This window comes from Aspergillus wentii, assembly GCF_001890725.1.
Source record: "Aspergillus wentii DTO 134E9 unplaced genomic scaffold ASPWEscaffold_2, whole genome shotgun sequence".
Lineage (NCBI taxonomy): Eukaryota > Fungi > Ascomycota > Eurotiomycetes > Eurotiales > Aspergillaceae > Aspergillus > Aspergillus wentii.
The window spans coordinates 586,860-604,625 of NW_024467833.1; the positions used below are offsets into that span (position 1 = coordinate 586,860).

The 17,766-nt window shown below is 47.0% G+C and overlaps 9 protein-coding genes across 9 annotated transcripts; 5 read left to right on the top strand and 4 right to left on the bottom strand.

Moving 5' to 3' along the window:
* Window positions 1-601: 601 nt before the first annotated feature.
* Window positions 602-1,598, top strand: ASPWEDRAFT_104786 (DODA-type extradiol aromatic ring-opening family dioxygenase; the record flags this gene model as incomplete). The annotated part of the gene is made up of 4 exons (XM_040827676.1): window positions 602-637; window positions 696-868; window positions 924-1,084; window positions 1,138-1,598. 4 exons carry the CDS (start codon window positions 602-604, stop codon window positions 1,596-1,598), a joined length of 831 nt encoding a protein of 276 aa, XP_040691938.1.
* A 156-nt stretch (window positions 1,599-1,754) lies between these two features.
* Window positions 1,755-2,234, bottom strand: ASPWEDRAFT_104269 (L51/S25/CI-B8 domain-containing protein; the record flags this gene model as incomplete). The annotated part of the gene is made up of 4 exons (XM_040827633.1): window positions 1,755-1,813; window positions 1,872-1,904; window positions 1,975-2,081; window positions 2,149-2,234. The coding sequence occupies 4 exons, from the start codon at window positions 2,232-2,234 to the stop codon at window positions 1,755-1,757; spliced, it is 285 nt and encodes a 94-aa protein (XP_040691939.1).
* A 5-nt stretch (window positions 2,235-2,239) lies between these two features.
* On the top strand, window positions 2,240-3,901 carry ASPWEDRAFT_35885 (mitochondrial pyruvate carrier family protein). Its single transcript, XM_040834321.1, has 4 exons — window positions 2,240-2,843; window positions 2,916-2,931; window positions 3,037-3,173; window positions 3,250-3,901. Exons 1-4 carry the CDS (start codon window positions 2,647-2,649, stop codon window positions 3,437-3,439), a joined length of 540 nt encoding a protein of 179 aa, XP_040691940.1. The 5' UTR covers window positions 2,240-2,646; the 3' UTR covers window positions 3,440-3,901.
* Window positions 3,902-4,038: 137 nt separating this feature from the next.
* On the top strand, window positions 4,039-6,396 carry ASPWEDRAFT_35890 (putative extracellular exo-polygalacturonase). Its single transcript, XM_040834322.1, has 9 exons — window positions 4,039-4,628; window positions 4,682-5,048; window positions 5,101-5,159; window positions 5,213-5,373; window positions 5,435-5,623; window positions 5,689-5,790; window positions 5,844-5,918; window positions 5,985-6,258; window positions 6,343-6,396. Exons 1-8 carry the CDS (start codon window positions 4,322-4,324, stop codon window positions 6,027-6,029), a joined length of 1,305 nt encoding a protein of 434 aa, XP_040691941.1. The 5' UTR covers window positions 4,039-4,321; the 3' UTR covers window positions 6,030-6,258; window positions 6,343-6,396.
* On the bottom strand, window positions 6,058-8,458 carry ASPWEDRAFT_35891 (uncharacterized protein). Its single transcript, XM_040834323.1, has 7 exons — window positions 7,929-8,458; window positions 7,561-7,873; window positions 7,435-7,514; window positions 7,230-7,381; window positions 6,760-7,174; window positions 6,341-6,695; window positions 6,058-6,256 (listed from the first exon to the last, which is right to left on the bottom strand). The coding sequence occupies exons 1-7, from the start codon at window positions 8,173-8,175 to the stop codon at window positions 6,193-6,195; spliced, it is 1,626 nt and encodes a 541-aa protein (XP_040691942.1). The 5' UTR covers window positions 8,176-8,458; the 3' UTR covers window positions 6,058-6,192.
* A 911-nt stretch (window positions 8,459-9,369) lies between these two features.
* Window positions 9,370-10,884, bottom strand: ASPWEDRAFT_48555 (uncharacterized protein; the record flags this gene model as incomplete). The annotated part of the gene is made up of 6 exons (XM_040837122.1): window positions 9,370-9,630; window positions 9,757-9,932; window positions 9,972-10,083; window positions 10,140-10,220; window positions 10,288-10,449; window positions 10,843-10,884. 6 exons carry the CDS (start codon window positions 10,882-10,884, stop codon window positions 9,370-9,372), a joined length of 834 nt encoding a protein of 277 aa, XP_040691943.1.
* Window positions 10,885-11,208: 324 nt separating this feature from the next.
* On the top strand, window positions 11,209-13,228 carry ASPWEDRAFT_179849 (uncharacterized protein; the record flags this gene model as incomplete). The annotated part of the gene is made up of 5 exons (XM_040831811.1): window positions 11,209-11,343; window positions 11,399-11,694; window positions 11,763-11,983; window positions 12,049-12,728; window positions 12,791-13,228. 5 exons carry the CDS (start codon window positions 11,209-11,211, stop codon window positions 13,226-13,228), a joined length of 1,770 nt encoding a protein of 589 aa, XP_040691944.1.
* Window positions 13,229-13,383: 155 nt separating this feature from the next.
* Window positions 13,384-14,524, top strand: ASPWEDRAFT_57053 (putative short chain dehydrogenase/reductase; the record flags this gene model as incomplete). Its single annotated transcript, XM_040838321.1, has 4 exons — window positions 13,384-13,551; window positions 13,611-13,955; window positions 14,020-14,253; window positions 14,304-14,524. The coding sequence occupies exons 1-4, from the start codon at window positions 13,524-13,526 to the stop codon at window positions 14,522-14,524; spliced, it is 828 nt and encodes a 275-aa protein (XP_040691945.1). The 5' UTR covers window positions 13,384-13,523.
* ASPWEDRAFT_35893 (uncharacterized protein) lies at window positions 14,304-17,746 on the bottom strand (the record flags this gene model as incomplete). Its single annotated transcript, XM_040834324.1, has 8 exons — window positions 17,210-17,746; window positions 17,045-17,099; window positions 16,873-16,972; window positions 16,691-16,805; window positions 15,692-16,632; window positions 15,547-15,638; window positions 15,198-15,487; window positions 14,304-15,148 (listed from the first exon to the last, which is right to left on the bottom strand). Coding segments are annotated over exons 1-8 (2,075 nt in total), but the record flags the coding sequence as incomplete, so codon positions are not given.
* Between the last annotated feature and the right edge of the window lie 20 nt (window positions 17,747-17,766).

Here is a 17,766-nt window from a genome sequence, read left to right on the forward strand (position 1 = left end):
ATCTTATCATCCGTCTAGTTTTGCTTCCAGATCCAATACTACGTGATGATAGAGCGGCGCAATTCCGCCTCGTGCTGACACATGCTGATCGATCCGAACAATCCGACTTGTAATCCGATTTGTATTACTGATCCGATGGCAGGTTCCAGATTATCGGCTCACGATCTACGGATATATTAGATCACCTCGTCCAGTTCCATTGTTTTCTCATTCTATATATGCTCGGTTAATATCCAGTTGTCAAGCAAATCCTCCGTGCTCGATAACTCTCTCCCTCTCCCTCCCCTACTCCCTTTTCTATATGTCTTCCGATCAAAACCAAAACCACCAACAAAGAGAACCACCTAAAAGCAATAGTACAATAATACTCTTATCCATCCTCACATTATCCACAGCGATCCTCATCGCTCTATCGCTAGGAACTACATCAACAACTAACACTGCCGATACCACAAGCCGAGCCGCCAATCTGTTCGGGTTCCGTCGCTTATTCGGATCTGTTTCGACTTCGTCTTCTGCAAGGCTGGGAGCGAGTCAGTCTGCAGGTCTAAGTGCTGCTACCAGAAGTGCTTTTACGGGTGGCGAAAAGAGTGAATTCAAGATGAGGACACCGGTGTATTTTCTTAGTCATGGAGGGGTATGTTTCCCTCATCCTTTTTGGTTGGTTGTTTGATGGAGGGCGCTAATTGCAGTAGCCGAGTGTGATGTATGAAAAGGATCACCCGGCATACAGCAAACTGGGCGAGATCGGACGTGAAATAACTACCAAGGTCAAGCCGCGTGCTGTGGTCGTCTTTTCTGCGCATTGGCAGGCGGGCCGGGATACCATCCAGGTCAACACCGCGGAGATTACGGATTTGATTTATGAGTATGTCGACTCCCCTCCCTTACATTGTGCACACGGGTGACTGATGGCTGTCTAGCTTTTATGGTTTCCCTAGTCACTATTATAAGGAAAAGTATCCCAATGTCGGGAGCAGGGAGATTGCGAACAAAGTGCTTGATTCGTTGAGTGCAGCGGGCATCCAGGCTGAAGGCGTAAAAAGAGGATTGGACCATGGCGTGTGGGCAAGCTTCAAATGCGGTTGGTTTCGATGGATCGGCTCAATTTCTTACGGGATATCTAACTTTTGACAGCGTTCGAACCCGACGAAAATCCGTTGAATGTTCCCATCGTACAAGCCTCCCTGTTCAATTCTGAAGACCCCATCCAGCACTACCGACTTGGTCAGGCTGTTTCGAAGCTCCGTGATGAGAATATTCTCATCATTGTCTCCGGAATGGCGGTTCACAATCTCCGTGATATGCGGTTTGCCTGGGGTAACCCTAACCCGCTGCCGTACACGGCCAGTTTCGACGAGGCCCTCAAGGACGCGGTCACGACTCCACCGGCTGAGAGAGAAAAGGCCATGGCTGAGTTGTTGAAGAGACCCGATGCACGAGAGGCCCATCCGTACTTTGACCATTTGCTTCCCATCCACATTGGAGCTGGCGCTGCTGGTGACGATTTCGGGAAGAGGCTGTGGACATTGAAGGAGGGCAGCATGAGCTGGGCGCAGTACAGATTTGGCGAAATATCCAATGGTAGTAGCCTGTAGTTGAGTATTCGACAAGAATGAGACAAAGATTGATGGTTTCTTCGAAATTGGTCCGAAAAGTGGATGTAATTTTTTTCAATTCATCTATAGATACAGAGATGGACAATTTGGAAAAGTGCGATGCATAAACATAGACGGATAACGCGGGAAATGTCGCTATGAAGACTCCTTCACCAGAGAGGTAATTTTCTCTTCGATCTGCTGGTCCGACAGACCTGTTGAAACCGCAAAGTCAGCGATGCAATGGAGCGGCGAGGAAAATATTCCACTTACCAGACAGCGCTTCCTGCTTCTCCTTTCCAAGGTCTGCGCATAAAAATCGTATTAGTCTGGATTCCGCTAGTAATTCCAATGCACTCATTGTCCATTATCGTACCGTATCTGGCGAAAACTCTAGGCAGGGTGCCAACGGCCTCGCGAATCATGATGGGGGTGTGAGGGTTGTGCTTCTTCATGGTCGGGTATGCGCGGTTCAAGAACGATCTATCGAAAAAAAGGTCATCAATAACAGTTCCCCCTTAAATCTTTTCATATACTGATAAATACTGACCTTGTGGCTGCGCTCTGCTCCGAACTTTGGCAGAAGAGGAAGCGGAGCTCCTTCAAACCCTTGGTGAAAACGTATTTGCCCGACATTGTGATTTTTTTGTGAAAAAGGAATTAAATCCCCCGCGATTATAATAAAGCAGAACGAGTGCCAATTGACGCAATGGAGGATCGCTGGCCGGCGAGGGGTGTTCAAGAGCGTCTGGGGATGTTTCGTCGAGGTTGCCAGACAGACCAATCCGGACAAGCGTGATTGTCACCGCTTGCTTACCTCAGCCGGAACAGAGCCGCAACCTCAACGGGCCGCCGAGGTCGGGGTTTGTCGTATCTCAATCTCCTTCGTCTTGCGTCGGTGAGGAAATCGTCATCAATCTATCGAGTTATTCTATATACACTACTCCGGGGAGTTTCTGTCTCATCCTCTTTCTTTACATACACACCCTTTGGAGAATTCGTCTCCGTCCTCCCCTCTTCACTCCACTCCGTCTCCTTTGATATCAAAATGTCGTCTCGCGTCGGTTTCCGCTTCCTCAACAACGCCCGGGCTGCGTTCCGCAACACAGCTGGTCCCTTCCGCCGGCCTGGTGCCCAGGGACGTCGCTTCCAGAGCTCCGATGCTGGAGCCAGCACCGCCGAGCAACAGAGCACTTTCCAGCGTCTATGGAACAGCCCCGTCGGTGTCAAGACTGTGCATTTCTGGTAGGAACAATTGCTTCAATGGTTACGGATTATGAGTTTTCAGATTGGTACTTACGTTTGTTCAATTGCTAGGGCCCCTGTTATGAAGGTACGATCTTAAATCTATGCTATCCATCTCCGGACAACACACGCGACCACATTCGTCATTTGGAACCCATATACGGTCTCGGAGTCAATGCTGATTTATAAATAGTGGGCTCTGGTTATTGCTGGTATCTCCGACTTGGGCCGTCCCGCTGAGAAGCTGTCCCTCACCCAGAACGGTGCCCTGATGGCCACCGGAGCCATCTGGACTCGCTGGTGTCTGATCATCAAGCCCCGCAATGTTCTGTATGTTCCGATACCTTGTCTTGGGAATATACATCCCTACAACAAAAGAACAGCCCACTAATGCTAATCCCGACAGGCTTGCTACTGTCAACTTCTTCCTCGGATGCGTCGGTGTCGCTCAGGTTTCTCGTATCATCATGTACCGCCGTAGCCTGAAGGACGGCTCCACGACAGAAGCTGCCAAGGAATTGACGGGCGAGGCCGCCGACTCTGCCAAGGCTGTCGCCGAGAAGGCCGAAGCCGTTGTTGAGAAGAAGTCTAACTAGATTATCTAGCTGCAATAAAGCGTAGTGTACTATGGCACCGAACAAATCGAATCACTTCAACAATAGAGGGGGTCAACATGTTTCTATCGAGGAGGTTTGCGATAGACGGTCACAGTTGAAAAAGAAAAGCGTTGTCTGCTTCAGGGATCCTCAGCAGACCTAACGTATACCACTGTACATAGGTATTATATATCGAGAACAATATGTTTGAATTGGATCCATTGAGCTGGGGAGGTCAGGTTGGCTGCTTCATCAATAGTCAATTGGTTTTAAATCAATTGACAAAACATAGGGCATTGAACTGAAACCTCGAGAAACTCACTGGAGTTCAGTCGATATCATATGGATATCCATATTTATATGAAACACTATGTCTGCTAGGAATAACCAAAATCATCTCTTTACAATTAAATAAGCCGAGGATCCCTCGTCACACCCAATATCCGTGAAACCTCATGTCAGACTACAATTTTCCTCCCAACCGGACGGACATTTTGGTCGCGTAAAAATTATCCCTCCTATCAGAACCGCCAATGCCCTAACCTCACCATCTCTCCGCCAACATCACCATCAACACACCTCTTCACACGCCACAATTTGTCAATAATATATTATCATTATCTCCGAGTTCTCCACAAAGCTTGTCCCGCATGTCCATTTCCCCGGAGTAGGCTGAGAGGCGTTTCTTCCCCCGCATAATCGACGTAATATGTCGTTCGACGGCGTTGTCATAAGTTATTATGCGGGAGGTGAGAGAATTTCGACCCAAGGACTGTACTTAAAGCAGCTCGAGACGGAATTGAATGGTTATTTTGGGGCTAGAAGATTTTCAAAGGAAATTCTCTCCTTCTCCCCAAAGCCTGACTTTGTTTCCGAATCACAATGAGGTTATTGCATACCCTCACACAGGCAGCGTGTCTTCTGTCTCTGGGTTTTATGGCTGATGCTATATCCCCCTCAAGGGATAATGCGTGCCATCCATTACAGCCGTTCAAGTCTCTCCCTCAGAGCCAGACCAGGTCAAAAACCTGCCATGTTGAGAGTAATGGAGATGGCAGTGACGACGCATCGCATGTCTTATCTGCTCTAAAAGAGTGCAACAATGGTGGTAAAGTGGTGTTTGACGAGGACAAGGAATACACCATAGGAACAGCCTTGGACATGACATTCCTAAAGCATATCGATCTAGGTTAGAGAATCAATTCGTTGGACCCACCAACATCAAGGCTAATGAGGAGACAGAAATTCTAGGGAAAATCCAATTCACCAACGACACCGATTACTGGCAAAAGAACGCCTTCCAACAGAATTTCCAAAACGCAACAACCTTCTTCCAACTCGGTGGCGAGGACGTTAACCTCTACGGTGGTGGCATACTGGACGGCAACGGCCAGGTGTGGTACGATCTCTACGCAGAAGATGCTCTCATTCTTCGCCCGATCTTGGTTGGAATCATTGGTTTGAATGGAGGAACAATCGGGCCTTTGAAGCTTCGCTATTCGCCTCAGTGGTATCAGCTCGTGGTCAACTCTTCGGATGTTCTGTTCGATGGTATCGATATCACGGGGTATAGCAGTAGTGATAACGAAGCGAAGAATACCGATGGATGGTGAGTTTGTCTGTCTTCATGACTTTAATGATACAGTTTCTGATAGTTATAGGGACACATATCGTTCCGATAATATCGTCATTCAGAATTCAGTCATTAACAACGGCGACGGTGAGTCTTCAATCTTTTAATCTCCTTTCCTAGACTACTCTGACTCTTGACAGACTGCGTTTCATTCAAACCAAACAGCACCAATATCCTCGTCCAGAACCTCCACTGCAACGGCTCCCATGGTATCTCCGTCGGCTCATTAGGCCAATACGAAGGCGAAGTCGACATCGTACAAAATGTTCTCGTGTACAACATCTCTATGTTTAACGCTTCCGTGAGTTCCAAACCAAGTCACCTAGGATCAAATGCATTAACCTAATCTCATCCCAAACTAGGACGGCGCACGTATCAAAGTATGGCCAGGAGCATCAGCTGCCCTCTCTGAAGATCTCCAGGGAGGCGGCGGTTCCGGAAGCGTGAAGAATATCACCTACGACAAGATGTACATTGACAATGTCGACTATGCCATCGAGGTTACCCAGTGCTACGGACAGTCGAACCTGACCCTGTGCAACCAAAACCCGGTATTTATATTGTCCCCCATCGGTGTCATTTATGGCCAAGATACTAATGACGATGTGATGAACAGAGCAACTTGACAATTTCAGACATACATTTCAAGAATTTCCAAGGGACAACTTCTGGGAAGCATGACCCGAATGTGGGTACGATTGTGTGTTCGAGTCCTGATGTTAGTACCTCCCTTGTCTTTTTAATTGTCGTTACATGTTTAACAATCTCTAGGTATGCTCGGATATCTACGCTAGCAACATCGACGTTACTAGTCCTAGTGGAACGGATGCTTTTGTCTGTACAAATGTGAGTTCCCCAATTGGCACGCTATATAAACAAGAAGCTGCTACTAATTACGTTACGATGATAAAGGTCGATGAAACCCATTTAGATGTTGACTGTACATCATCTAATTAGGAGGTTGAAGGATAGATGTCGATATGCTTTATATATTTCTATAGCATCTACCGTCAACGATGGAATTATGATGCAAATCAAAGCTTCGGTATATATATATTGATCTCCAGAAATGACACAAATGCACCTGAATAATTTACATCCTCTCCCAACATCCCGCAACTCACAATCGATCAGCAATCCTATGTCGATGGACCCAGCTTCGAGCTCGCTTTCCATATATGTACCTGTCAGAGCAAAATTCATAGATTAGCCATTCCGTGATATAGTATTTAACTGAAAAAGGCCGAGAAAGTAAAGAAAGAACATACATAGGAATAGTAAAAAGCGTAGCCGCAACAGTAAGCCCCCCAATGGTAAAGAAGCAATCCCGCACGCCCTGGTTAGCAACCCATTCATTCAGATAAAATGACAACCCAAACGAGAAAAGGTTCTTGATAAAGTTCATCGTGGCAAAGGCTTCTCCGGATTTATCGCGGTGGCAGTCGACAACGTAGGTTACGACACCGGTGGTACCGAGTTGAATGCCCAAGTTGATGAGGCCCAAGCAGACGATGACGGGGACAGGCCATGGATCTTGGGCGTGAAGTGACTGGCCCCAGGCGAAGAAGCCGATTGCCGTGAAGATGAGATAGCTGACCATGATAGGGAGACGGAACTCGGGCTCTACTCCGAGTAAAATGGTTGTTATTTTGAGTGTAGCCTGGAGGGAAAGTAAACTGCTGCTTACCAAATATGCCGCCATTCATCTTAGACATTCCTTTGACTACACCATCAACTAAAGGCCCTGCCGCGATTGTTCCGATGATAGAAGCAACGAAAGAAGACATGTTGGTCGCCCCTACAGCTCCAACGGAGAAGCTGTATGGAGGTGCAGAAAAGATCTGAGACAGGGTGAGTGTTACCCCCACGAGCCATGAGAAGCATGTAGTATAAAGCAGAACAGCCCAAAGAACAGGTGGTGAGAGCAAAAGATAAAATGGACGAATGAGCGTGTTCCAAACAGAGACATTATTGACGTAGCCACTATATGGGAGCAGCTCCTTTGCCCAAGAATTCGGTTTCTCATTCGTTTGTTGTGGTGACTGTGATCTTTCTGTGCTCCCTGTATCTGCAGATTTGAGATATTCGGATTTCTTTTCGTCCTGCATACAAGGTTGACTGAGTTAGAAATGATATTAAAGAAAGAGGTTGGCTTACAATATCTTTGCCAACGTCAATGTCGAAGGAGCTCTGTCTTGCGTATGCTGATTCTGGCATCCAGAAAAAGACCATGATCAACACGATGGCAAAAGCCCCTCCCATGGAATTTAAAGCGATTCTAAAAGAGCCATATTCAATTATAGCGCCAGCTGAATCATATTTAAGATCAGTCAACACTCTTGATATTGACACAGGGATTTACCTATAGGGGATGCGAGATTGATGCCGCCTAGGACACCGAAATTGAAGATGGCGTTACGGATTCCACGTTCATGAACGAACCTAAAAGTCTCAGCAAGGGATGAATGGGATATATGAGTTCACCAACCAGATATCTGCAATAGAAGCAGGTACCAAAGCTTCCAGTGGCGCCATGCAGAGCCCTGCCAGCACCCTCGACGCAACCAAGGAAGGAAAGTTTTTGGATCCCGCGGACCAAAAGCACGACACCATTAGCCCAACAGTGGTCGCAAGATATATGGGGCGCTTTCCATATTTGACAGCCAAGCAATTGAAAATCAAACTGCCCACCGCTATCGCAACGAGTGTGCCGCCTTGTATTCCTGATGTGAAAGTCGAGAGTGGCACGCCGAATTCTTCAGACAGAGGAACGAGAGCGGCTGTCAGAAGGGGTCCAACGGCTGTCGATTTTTGATATCAGCGATTGAATCACAGGAAATATTTTGTGTGTCCTACCTCCAACGCAACCGCAAGCCACAGCATATGTGATGGTGAAGAGCTCCTTCTTCTTCCGGGGCCAATTGTATGGGTCTCGTGGTGAGTCCGACGGCTGAGGAACGAGAACAATTTGGCCAGTCGGGTCATGCTTGAGAAGAGCCGGATCGATTCCCGAATAGGTAATATCTGTTTGACCAAGCTCATTGAGAGGAGCAGTGCCGGGGACGTGCTCTAGTTTATTGTCCTCCAAAATTCCGAGAGGCATTGTGTAGGTGAGCTGGGGCAGTTCACTTAAAAGTACGACAGGAAAGCACCAAGTATATTCAATATCGATTGCTCAGCCGAGGGAATCGTGTTATATTCGTAATGTCAAAGCTCGCACAGAGAATAAAGTGCGTGTAGCCTGTGTGGATGTTTTCGAGATTCTATCCACAATGTATGCCTATATATTGGGCAGCACGGCGTTGAACATGCGTTTTCCCTATAAATAGTTAGTAACATGCAAGACCTAAACATCTGGCATTTCAAATCGAACGGGGAGAATAAATACTGCCAAATTAGCGCGAGAGAAAAGCAATGAATCACATCTCGGGTACCCCTCACCATCTTGTCTTGGTCAGTCGTGCGTATGCACTGCATACACACAACCAGGAAGCGACAGGGTAGCCCATCAGTGTCCCCCGTGGGGTTGAGACCTTGAGCCGAGACAGGTTCTGGAGCTTTCCCCGTATTCCTTCAAGAACAGCCCCATTATGCATGGCATTTCACACTAATATTTGCTAGTGTGATGAGAGAAGAAAACCCCATTTCCCCGGGTGTATGATGTGGGGTCCCTTTGCAGGTGGAGGAATTCCGCCAGAAAGACAGTGAAACTGGGCTGCATGGGCGACGATCGACTTGCTAATTGCAGGGAAGATGACTTGTCTTGACCCGGTATTGGATGGTGGAGAGAGTTGTAAAATTCATCAAGTTCTGTCAGTTTCAAAATAGACTGCATGATGCATAAATTAGATAGATTGTAACGATGAGATGCATCTCAAACTCGGTGCAGTCGATGGAAGGGTGATGGTTGATGGTGTTGAAGTTGAAATATGACAGTCAAAAGATACGAGAACCACACTCTTCCCCTTTCGGTTCCCCGCAATATCAGAGCTCTACTACAACATTAGCTATTCTCTACTGTTTAAAATACGTATCATAAAAGGATATATGATATATTTATATAGAGGTATTATAAGTCTTCCCAATCTATTGTTTTAATGGCTTTTTATGGAGTATAATCCCACCCGATCACTCATTTCTTCTTATCCAACTCTTTAGCCTCACATTGTATTTTCAAAGCCTGGGCTAGCAATCCAGGATACCACCTGTGACCCGCTTCCGGATAGTTTGTTAGATATCGATGAAAAATGTGCTACCAGTACCTTCTTTGAATAAGTCGGAGAAGAATGTTTCTGCATCAGATATGACCTTCTTTAACTAGATCCGTGATATGGGGTGGAATATCCAGAGACAAGTCTTCCTGTGTGAGATCGAGGCCCAAGGTCTGAAAGAACGGCAGAGAGAAGCGTGGGCCCAGGGATTTCCCGTCTGAACTAACGAATCCCTCGCTTTCAAGTCTTGCACGATGTGTGCATGCAATACAGACACCACGAGATAAGGACTCCAGTAGACGGCCCACGTTGGCTACCAGAGTGCCTGGGATCAGAGGAACCGGAATCTATTCTCCACATCTATTCTGGAACTCAGGGCAGCTGTATTATGCTCCCTGCAGGAGGTATGTCATGAATACAACATTCTTGTGTGGCCCCGTTCCGAGGCCTCCTTTGACTGGCATTGGGTTCACAGATGGCGGTGGATATTTGTGGATTTTCAATACATTGAGTGGAGGGTTATCGAAGAGTGATGCCATGTCTGTGGGATTGAGGTCCAGTGTTTCTGCAATGAGAACTGTGAGTTCGGTTGCCTGCTTTTCCATTGCCGAATAGTAGGTTTCAATTGTGCTACGGAATTCGGGGACTGCTGTTGTTCGGGCCACTTAACAAGGCCCGCAGTCAGTACGGAGAGACAGAGTGGACAGAAAGATCATGCTGGCTGGCCACATCATATTAGTATCCCGTAGGTTGTAGTATATAGGCTCATCTTGGGACGGAGTAGGAAGCTCAGGACCAATCTATAACCAAACGGTTAGATACAGAGATACCTTGTGGAATTCGATTAGGTTCTTACTGTGAACGACTCTTTATGGTCCACCATTCCGGCAGTCTTTTCCGCGCCCAACCTGTTGTATCCAAGAAAGTGCCTGCTATTCTGGGTTTTCCAACTCGACCTTCTTCTTCTTCAATGGGAGATTGAAGAATGAATCAGATTGCTGGACGGCTCCTTGCAGCGTCTGTTCCGAAACAGAATTATTTTTGAGATAGAAACAGCCCACTTGCGTCAGGAATTTCCTCAGGTCCGACAGGAAAAGCGGCCTTGTCGCAGGCGACACTGTCTGGGAGAAGCCGAGGATTGGGACTGAGCTGAATTCGCCGGCCACCTTGGACAAGAAGTTATGGGGCGAATTGAGTAAATCAGTATTGTTGAAGGTATTTCTGCTTCATGTGGGAAATTGAAATAGACAAAAGTTTCTTCAGTTCGTTGGCTGGGCATTATTCAAGTGGAAGACAGATCAGATTCACAGATGGTGGTTGTTAAAGTGAACCCCCTACTGCTATTCGGGCCCCCCCTTAGTTCCAGCGACCCATCGGGTTTAGTGCGTATTACTGTGATATATAAAAAAAAAAAAGGAAATTGAGAATCATCGTGCAGCTATTGTATCATCAAACAAGGCAAGGCATCGTATCTGCAACACTGACCCTCTGCTATAGAGGCTGGATTGTCGGATTCAATATAAGAATGTATGTAAAAAATTGTCTCCTATGCTGCAGACCGCATCAATGAGCTGAAGATACCAAATAATCAAGTCAGGCATGTGGTGCAAGTCCTGTGTGGGCAGGGGAACGATGATCAAAGACAATGCAGGGAAATAACTTGTCTTAAACTACGAAAGCCATCGGGTTGACTCTCACATAACTTGGAGAAATATGGAGAGCAGAAGGTGAGAGAATGGCTTGGGTATCATCAGCTCAGCTGCATGTGCCTAATTGGTTAATAGAAATGATGTGGTATCTCATGCAATTGAAAAGGAACGAGGCTGATGAGTCAAGACATGACATATCCCCAAACGCGAAAGGCGTCGCACTCTTCCTAATTCGGCTTTTCCCCCACCATCCATCAACGCACAACCACATTCATCATGGAACAGGTGCTGCGCAAGCTAGATCGACCTGAAAGACCTGCTATTATAGGAAAATGGGGGCGAGAAACAACCAAACTAGATCTGGCAATGGAGTTGTTGACCTTCGAGCTGTGGATGCTGATTGGGGAAATGGTCAGTATCGCGTCTCTTCTCGATTCGATCGCAACAGAACTTATCAGATCTACAGATTTCATCAAAGTCTTCACTGCTATCCCTCAGCTTGGTTTGCCGACAATTCCATTCGATTTTCACACCGATGCTCTTTTCCAGAATCAAATGCACCAACATTGAATGGATCGTGTCCGACGATTTCCTGCAATTTCTGTCCACACCGCATGTTCGACACGTTCGAGAATTGACCTTCATTATTGGTGGTGATTGGCTCAGTGTACTCTGGCCTAACAGCGAAGACGTTATCGTGTGCTTGCTCAATAGGAGATTGGTCCAGTGTTTCATCGCGATGCCAAACCTCACATCTTTTACGTACGTCTGCCTGTTTTCTGTCCTGCGAAGGGAAATGACTATCAAATCTAACCAAGAGCTACTTGTAGCTTTGGGGAACCGATGGCAAAATTGACAATAAGGGAGGAATCGGAAGGGGTGGGCATGCTCCCTATATACAACAAGACTCTGCTGGCGTTGCGGCAGCATAGCCCACGACTACGCCACTTGTCGATAACATTCCCGTCCAGTGGGGATCATCTTCTTGACCTAGAAGAAAACACGTGCGATACAGAATCTGAAGAGTTCAAGCATTACGAGCAAATGACTGGTAGTCTTAGAATCGAAGCGGCTTCTCAGATCTGACTTCCCTTCAATTATTTGAAATTTATGGAGATGTGCCAAGTAATCTGGAGGGCCTTGTATCAACCCTTGTTGCGTCACCAAATCTTCACGGGCTTGCTCTTGGATTGAATGACTTGGCGCAGGTGAAAGATTTCTTCCCTAGGCTCTGCAAAAGCTATGCCGCGGCAGGTGGCCACCCTTTGTTACTGAAACGCCTCTCTTTCAGCAGAGGATGCATGCCCTATTCAGACGAGATCTCACACATTCCACTACTCTGTGACCTCGATGTCCTGCAGAGCACCTACATGTCCAATGAGTTCACCAAAGATTATACCAGAAAGTATCTAGATTTCCTTTGCCCTGAAAAGCAGATGGCTTGTCTTGCTCTTTCAGATCCTTCCTGGTGCCGTTCTATCAGACGTATCTCCGCCAAGTGTTTGGACGATGGTTTCTTCAGCTTGATCAGAAGGATTGGGCAGGATACCACCATAGCACCTCATTTCATGAGTGAGATGACTTTCACTAATTGCAACTTCAAAGATATCGCCCCGAAAAGATTCAATATTGACCCCGACAAACAGATGTATTGGCCTAGGGTTTTCTCCGTCCAGTATCCAGCTCGCAAAGAGGATATAGAGACTTGCATACACCCTGTAATCCTCGAGATATCTGGTTGGCGAGGTCTAGAGCGACTTCATTTCCCAAGTGACATAGGGAACTATGAAGAAAGGGTAGGTGTCACCGCAATATTCAGTTACGTTGAATAAGATGTAAAAGCTGATACCAGAGCTAGAAACTAATCTCAAACTTAACAAAATCACTGGGTCAAAACCTGAAGGTTCTCTCACTCTATGCACCAAGAAAGTACCCGCACACACCATTTCTCCCCGACAAGGACTTTTATTGCAGCCTTTGCCTCTACGAGGAAAATTGCACTACTGGGGAACGTACTATATTCGATGAAAGAGATGCTGTGCTTCACCAAGACCTGGAAGGCTCGAACCGGCTTCGGTATGCTAAACCTCTGTGTTTGGATAGCAACCTGGTGTATCTTGGCATATTCGACTGCTATTACCGCATCTACAAGGACATCGTTAGAGATAACGACAATCGGCCTTTCAAAGTGGCTTGGATGCAGTCCGTAGCAAATTATAAAGCTGATGAAAGGGGTGAAGAGGTCTTCCAATCACTTTTCTACGGTGATCTAAGCGGGATGCCCAGTCTTCTTTGATTGCTGTTTATATAAGTTTTATGGGTTTCTAGATGTATTGGAACTTAGTGCTGTGCTACAGTACTGTAAGTGCCCCCACATTTTCTGACGAACATACCAAATGGCACTATAGTAACACCTAGAAGATCGGAAATACCCCAGCTCCACGTTGATGTGGAGAAGAGGGGTGAAGAGGGGTTTGGATTTAATTCCGCCCATGACAGGGGTATAGATAGCGTCAATCATAGAGCGGTTCTTTAATAGCCCAGCGCTCAATTCATTGGCAACCTTCATACAGAGTACACCATCTACCACCATGATCAAACGAAGCATCATAATAACCGGTACGCAGCCCCTCACCACCAATTACATATCTGTCTAACAAAACTAGGCGGCGCATCAGGCATCGGCCTCGGTATAACCACCCACTTTGCCCCCCATCCGAACACACACATCACCATCCTCGACGTCAACCCCGAAACAGCGTCTCAAGCTCTGAAGAATCTCTCGTCCCAATTTCCCTCATGCAGTATATCATTCAAACCCTGCAACGTTGCATCCTGGGAAAGCCAAGCTGAGGCCTTCGAAAGTGTCTTTGCGGAACAGGGAAGGGTTGATGTCGTCTTTGCTAACGCTGGGATCACGGAGAAGGGGAGGCTTTTGCCCACGGCTGAGGAGAGGGTAGGAGGGAAACCGAGTAAGCCAGATTTGAAGACGTTGGATGTGAATCTGGTAGGGGTTTTGTATAGTAAGTTTTCTTTATCTTTGTTTTTATGGGCAGGTCGACGATGTGATGATGCTAACCGATGAAGGCATCAAATTGGGAATCCATTATATCTCGAAAAACACACCCCAAGCACCACTATCCGGACCTCCATCAAAGGGAAGTATCATCTGCACATCCTCCAACGCAGGCCATTATGCATTTCCAATCGCACCACTATATGCCGCCACAAAACACGGTGTAACCGGACTGGTGAGATCACTAGCAAGATCGCTTGAGAGAGAGCAAATCCAGATAAATGCGCTGGCACCCGCTGTTATCGGTTTGTTTCTTGTTTTACGGTATACCGAGGGCATTGACTGATCCATGTAGAAACGAACATCGCGCCGGATGTGGCATTATTTAAATCGATGATTATGACGCCTATGGAGACTGTGACCAAGGCTGTGGAGGAGTTGGTGAGTGACTCGTCTTTGACGGGGAAGGTGGCAGAGTTGCATGGGGAGAGGGTGAGCTATGCAGAGCCACAGCCATATGTGGATGAGGATACGGAGACGAATATTGAGACGTTTTGGAGGTTGGGGTATGCGTAGGCTGTCGTCATGGTTATATTCATTCTTTGACAGTATCGAACGGGATGATAGAAGTGCAGGGAGTTCAATGAATCTGATTATAAACGAGCATCACGGGGTATTGATTGGCCACTCGATAATCCATATAAGCCAACAAACAGACATCTTAGATACAACTTCACCTCCAACCCATTTCCTTGCATAATATATACCACAGAATATAAACAGCATAAAATTATATATACTCATTAAACGTCCTCATCGGCGATCAGTCATTCTCATCCATCAGTAGCACTTTGAGCTTCTCAAGTTTGTCTTCGCACTTGATCTCCATCTGCATCACCACATCGATACTCTCTTTCTTGGTAATGAGAAGTTGCGAAACTAGCCAGAAGTTATATCCGTTCTTGTAGAAGCCCATGGAGGCCCATTCTTCGCGAGGCACCTGAGCACGTAAAACATCCCAGTGCTCGCGCCAGCGCGTGAGTGCTGTGCGAATCCCATCTAGAACTGCGTCATCTGGGATTGCGGTGATCTGGGCTGCATCGACCCCGGATCCACCGGGTGAGATGCTTGGTAAGATAGCGTGATGTTTTCGCATCACAGCGAGAAGAGTCATATGTGTGTTGGTGAAGACGTAGAGCACTGTCCACTGTCAGAAAACAAGAATGTGATGCCGGATATTGATACATACAATGTATTAACATAAACATGTCAAATACTGTCAGGCTCATTTGACTTCCTTCTGAGATAGGTGACGGCGAGGGGTTTTGTGTAGGGTAATCTTCAAATAGACTCTGGAAAGCCTCGGAGATGATCAAATCCCGAGAAAATCGAAAGTTGGGCTCTGCAAATGGATGCTCGGAGTTGAATATGGCATTATAGCAGGGAAATTCGCTATCCATTTCAGTATGGCTGAGGCGACACGGGTAGTTCTGGTAGAACGAGAAAGCACAGTCGAGCAGCGAGATGATGCTGACAGTACTGCTGGATGGTCAGTCTACTACCTCGACTTAAATACTAAATGGCACGCGATTTCATACCGGATACGAGATTCTTTTTGGATCCACAAGTATTCCTGTATACGATCCTGTGGTAGGTGACGACATTTGAGGAGGCCGGTTTTACGAGCAACCTGTTTACAACACTGGTCAATCATGCTTCCACCACTGATAGAATAAAACATACCTTAATAACTTCACTGAATCGATTTTCCATCACACGATTTCGTGACTCACGGCTTCCTGCCCAATACTGTGTGATAATAGTGATGAATCCAGCTTGTAGATTCTGGAATTGGACCCAATCGTTTGCTTCCTCGTCCAGGTTCCGGTTCCCACAAAAAGCGGCGCCAATTTCACTCTCACTGGAGAAGACATCACTGGAGAAGACGAATAATTCTGCAAAGTCAAGCACTCGCTTTGCGGCGTACACTTCCCTCTCGTCACCAGAATACATAGCGCCCATGAACACAACCGCAGTGAGTAACGGCAAGGAGACGGTTTCAGGGTCAAAAGATGGAGGGTGGATCATCGCGCAACTCTGATGCCAGTACTTGAAATACATCGCCACAAACCTTCGAACGCGTGATGTGGCAAGGAGAAAATGTAAGTTGTGAGATATTTCCTCTTGTGCCTTTCCGTCCAGAGGCACGGTCCATGCTCTGGTTAAAATTGACTGGATCATGGCAGATGCAAACGGTCTCTCGGGCTCGAATGGGGGCTGCTGTCCAGGTAATGTCAAGCTTGGATCCTGGTTTGGAGGTATAACTGTTTGATATGCAACCCCGCCTTGGTACGGATCATCCATTGGTTTGGTCGGATCTCCAAACGGGTTATTGAAAAAGTTCACAAAGGTATCCTGGAAGAAAGACATGGTGACCGGATCTGAATCGATAAACGCAGGCGCATACTCCATCTGGTCTTGCTTCATATTATATGGTAGGGCGGCACCATTGTCCTCTTGCAAACCCTTCATATTATGATATTCCAGACCACGAGCCCGATCGCTGCGTGGCGGAAGGAGAAATCGTTCGGTAAAACTGTCAGTCCCTCCATTGAGCAAGAATTTGATAGAGCCCCGATCTGAGGATTGTTCCGAATCATCGTTTCCTTTGGAGGGTCCTACGGCTATGCGCAATCAGTTGACGACCAGAAATAAATGACGGACAATGACAGTCGATCGTACCTGAATCGGGGCCATTTTTCAATTGGGATTTCCGCTCTTTGTTACACGGCAAATTTCTTTTTCGACAGGAACCGCAGGGAGTATCTCCGTCACATCGGAGCTTCATCGAAGTGCACTGTGAAAAAGAAAAAAGTGGCGTGTCAGAAATGCGACGCCTACACCGCAGGATGATTTGAACCAACCGATTGACAGGCATGCCGTCTACGGCCTCGCTGAGATGTTGAAGGGACCTGCTGGTCCCCACGTTTGGCGCAATTCGCATAGTGGTCGCGGAGATTATCACTGAAGAATTGGCAAGGGTAAGTCTTGTAACCCATACGAATCGGGGGGCAAAACAAAAGGCGCAACACTCACCAGCGAGCAAACGACTCGTTACAGAAGACGCATGAGTAGGGCTTTAGTCCGGAGTCTGAGGGGGATTTCACCGGCTCAGTCAATGACGGAGCAACCAGGGGGGGAGGGGGATTTGCATCACGCCGCAGAGACTGCGGACAAGGAAATTTGCAGGTGGCGACTTACGACGAAGGTGATGTCTCTTGAGATGATCAATGCGGGTGAACCCTCGCTGACAGATGGTACAGCGGAAATGCTTGTCTGTCGAAGAAGCAGACGAGGCGGCAGACTTCATAGTGGTGACGGTTGGGCGCCCATCGGGGAGAAGCTCGAGACTGGGGGGTCTGGGGTAAGACCTTAGGGGGAAGATCTGGGGAGGAAAAGCCGACACGATAGACGAGTACGTACTATCAGAACCAGTGGAACACTCTCATGATCAATGACTGAAGAGATGTTACTCTGTATATCCGCAGACTCATCATCAACGATCGCAACGGCAGAATTGGCACCAAGTACCCAGGGAGAGAGGAGACTCACGACTGGCCTCTCCTGGCCGGAATGTGCGGCGTTTGGGGTTTGGTACGACGACGTAATGTAGAAACTCGAACTATCAAAACGATCCTATTCGAATGATTCAGTCTCTCTTCTGCTAAGCGCTCAATTTTTTTCTTTCTTTCCCCTGTCTCTCTTTCTCCCTCTCCCCTTTAAATTCTGCAGAGCCATCCACAAATACTAATGGTCAT

Excerpts from the sequence above, each read along its gene's own strand:
- ASPWEDRAFT_35885 (XM_040834321.1), top strand. The coding sequence starts at position 2,647 with ATGTCGTCTCGCGTCGGTTTCCGCTTCCTCAACAACGCCCGGGCTGCG. Across the intron at positions 3,174-3,249 it reads ATCAAGCCCCGCAATGTTCT|GCTTGCTACTGTCAACTTCT; the intron begins GTATGTTCCGAT and ends TAATCCCGACAG.
- ASPWEDRAFT_35890 (XM_040834322.1), top strand. The coding sequence starts at position 4,322 with ATGAGGTTATTGCATACCCTCACACAGGCAGCGTGTCTTCTGTCTCTG. Across the intron at positions 4,629-4,681 it reads CCTAAAGCATATCGATCTAG|AAATTCTAGGGAAAATCCAA; the intron begins GTTAGAGAATCA and ends ATGAGGAGACAG. Across the intron at positions 5,791-5,843 it reads TTGTGTGTTCGAGTCCTGAT|GTATGCTCGGATATCTACGC; the intron begins GTTAGTACCTCC and ends AACAATCTCTAG.
- ASPWEDRAFT_35891 (XM_040834323.1), bottom strand. The coding sequence starts at position 8,175 with ATGCCTCTCGGAATTTTGGAGGACAATAAACTAGAGCACGTCCCCGGC. Across the intron at positions 7,515-7,560 it reads GCTTCTATTGCAGATATCTG|GTTCGTTCATGAACGTGGAA; the intron begins GTTGGTGAACTC and ends TGAGACTTTTAG. Across the intron at positions 6,696-6,759 it reads GATGAATGGCGGCATATTTG|AGCCCGAGTTCCGTCTCCCT; the intron begins GTAAGCAGCAGT and ends TACTCGGAGTAG.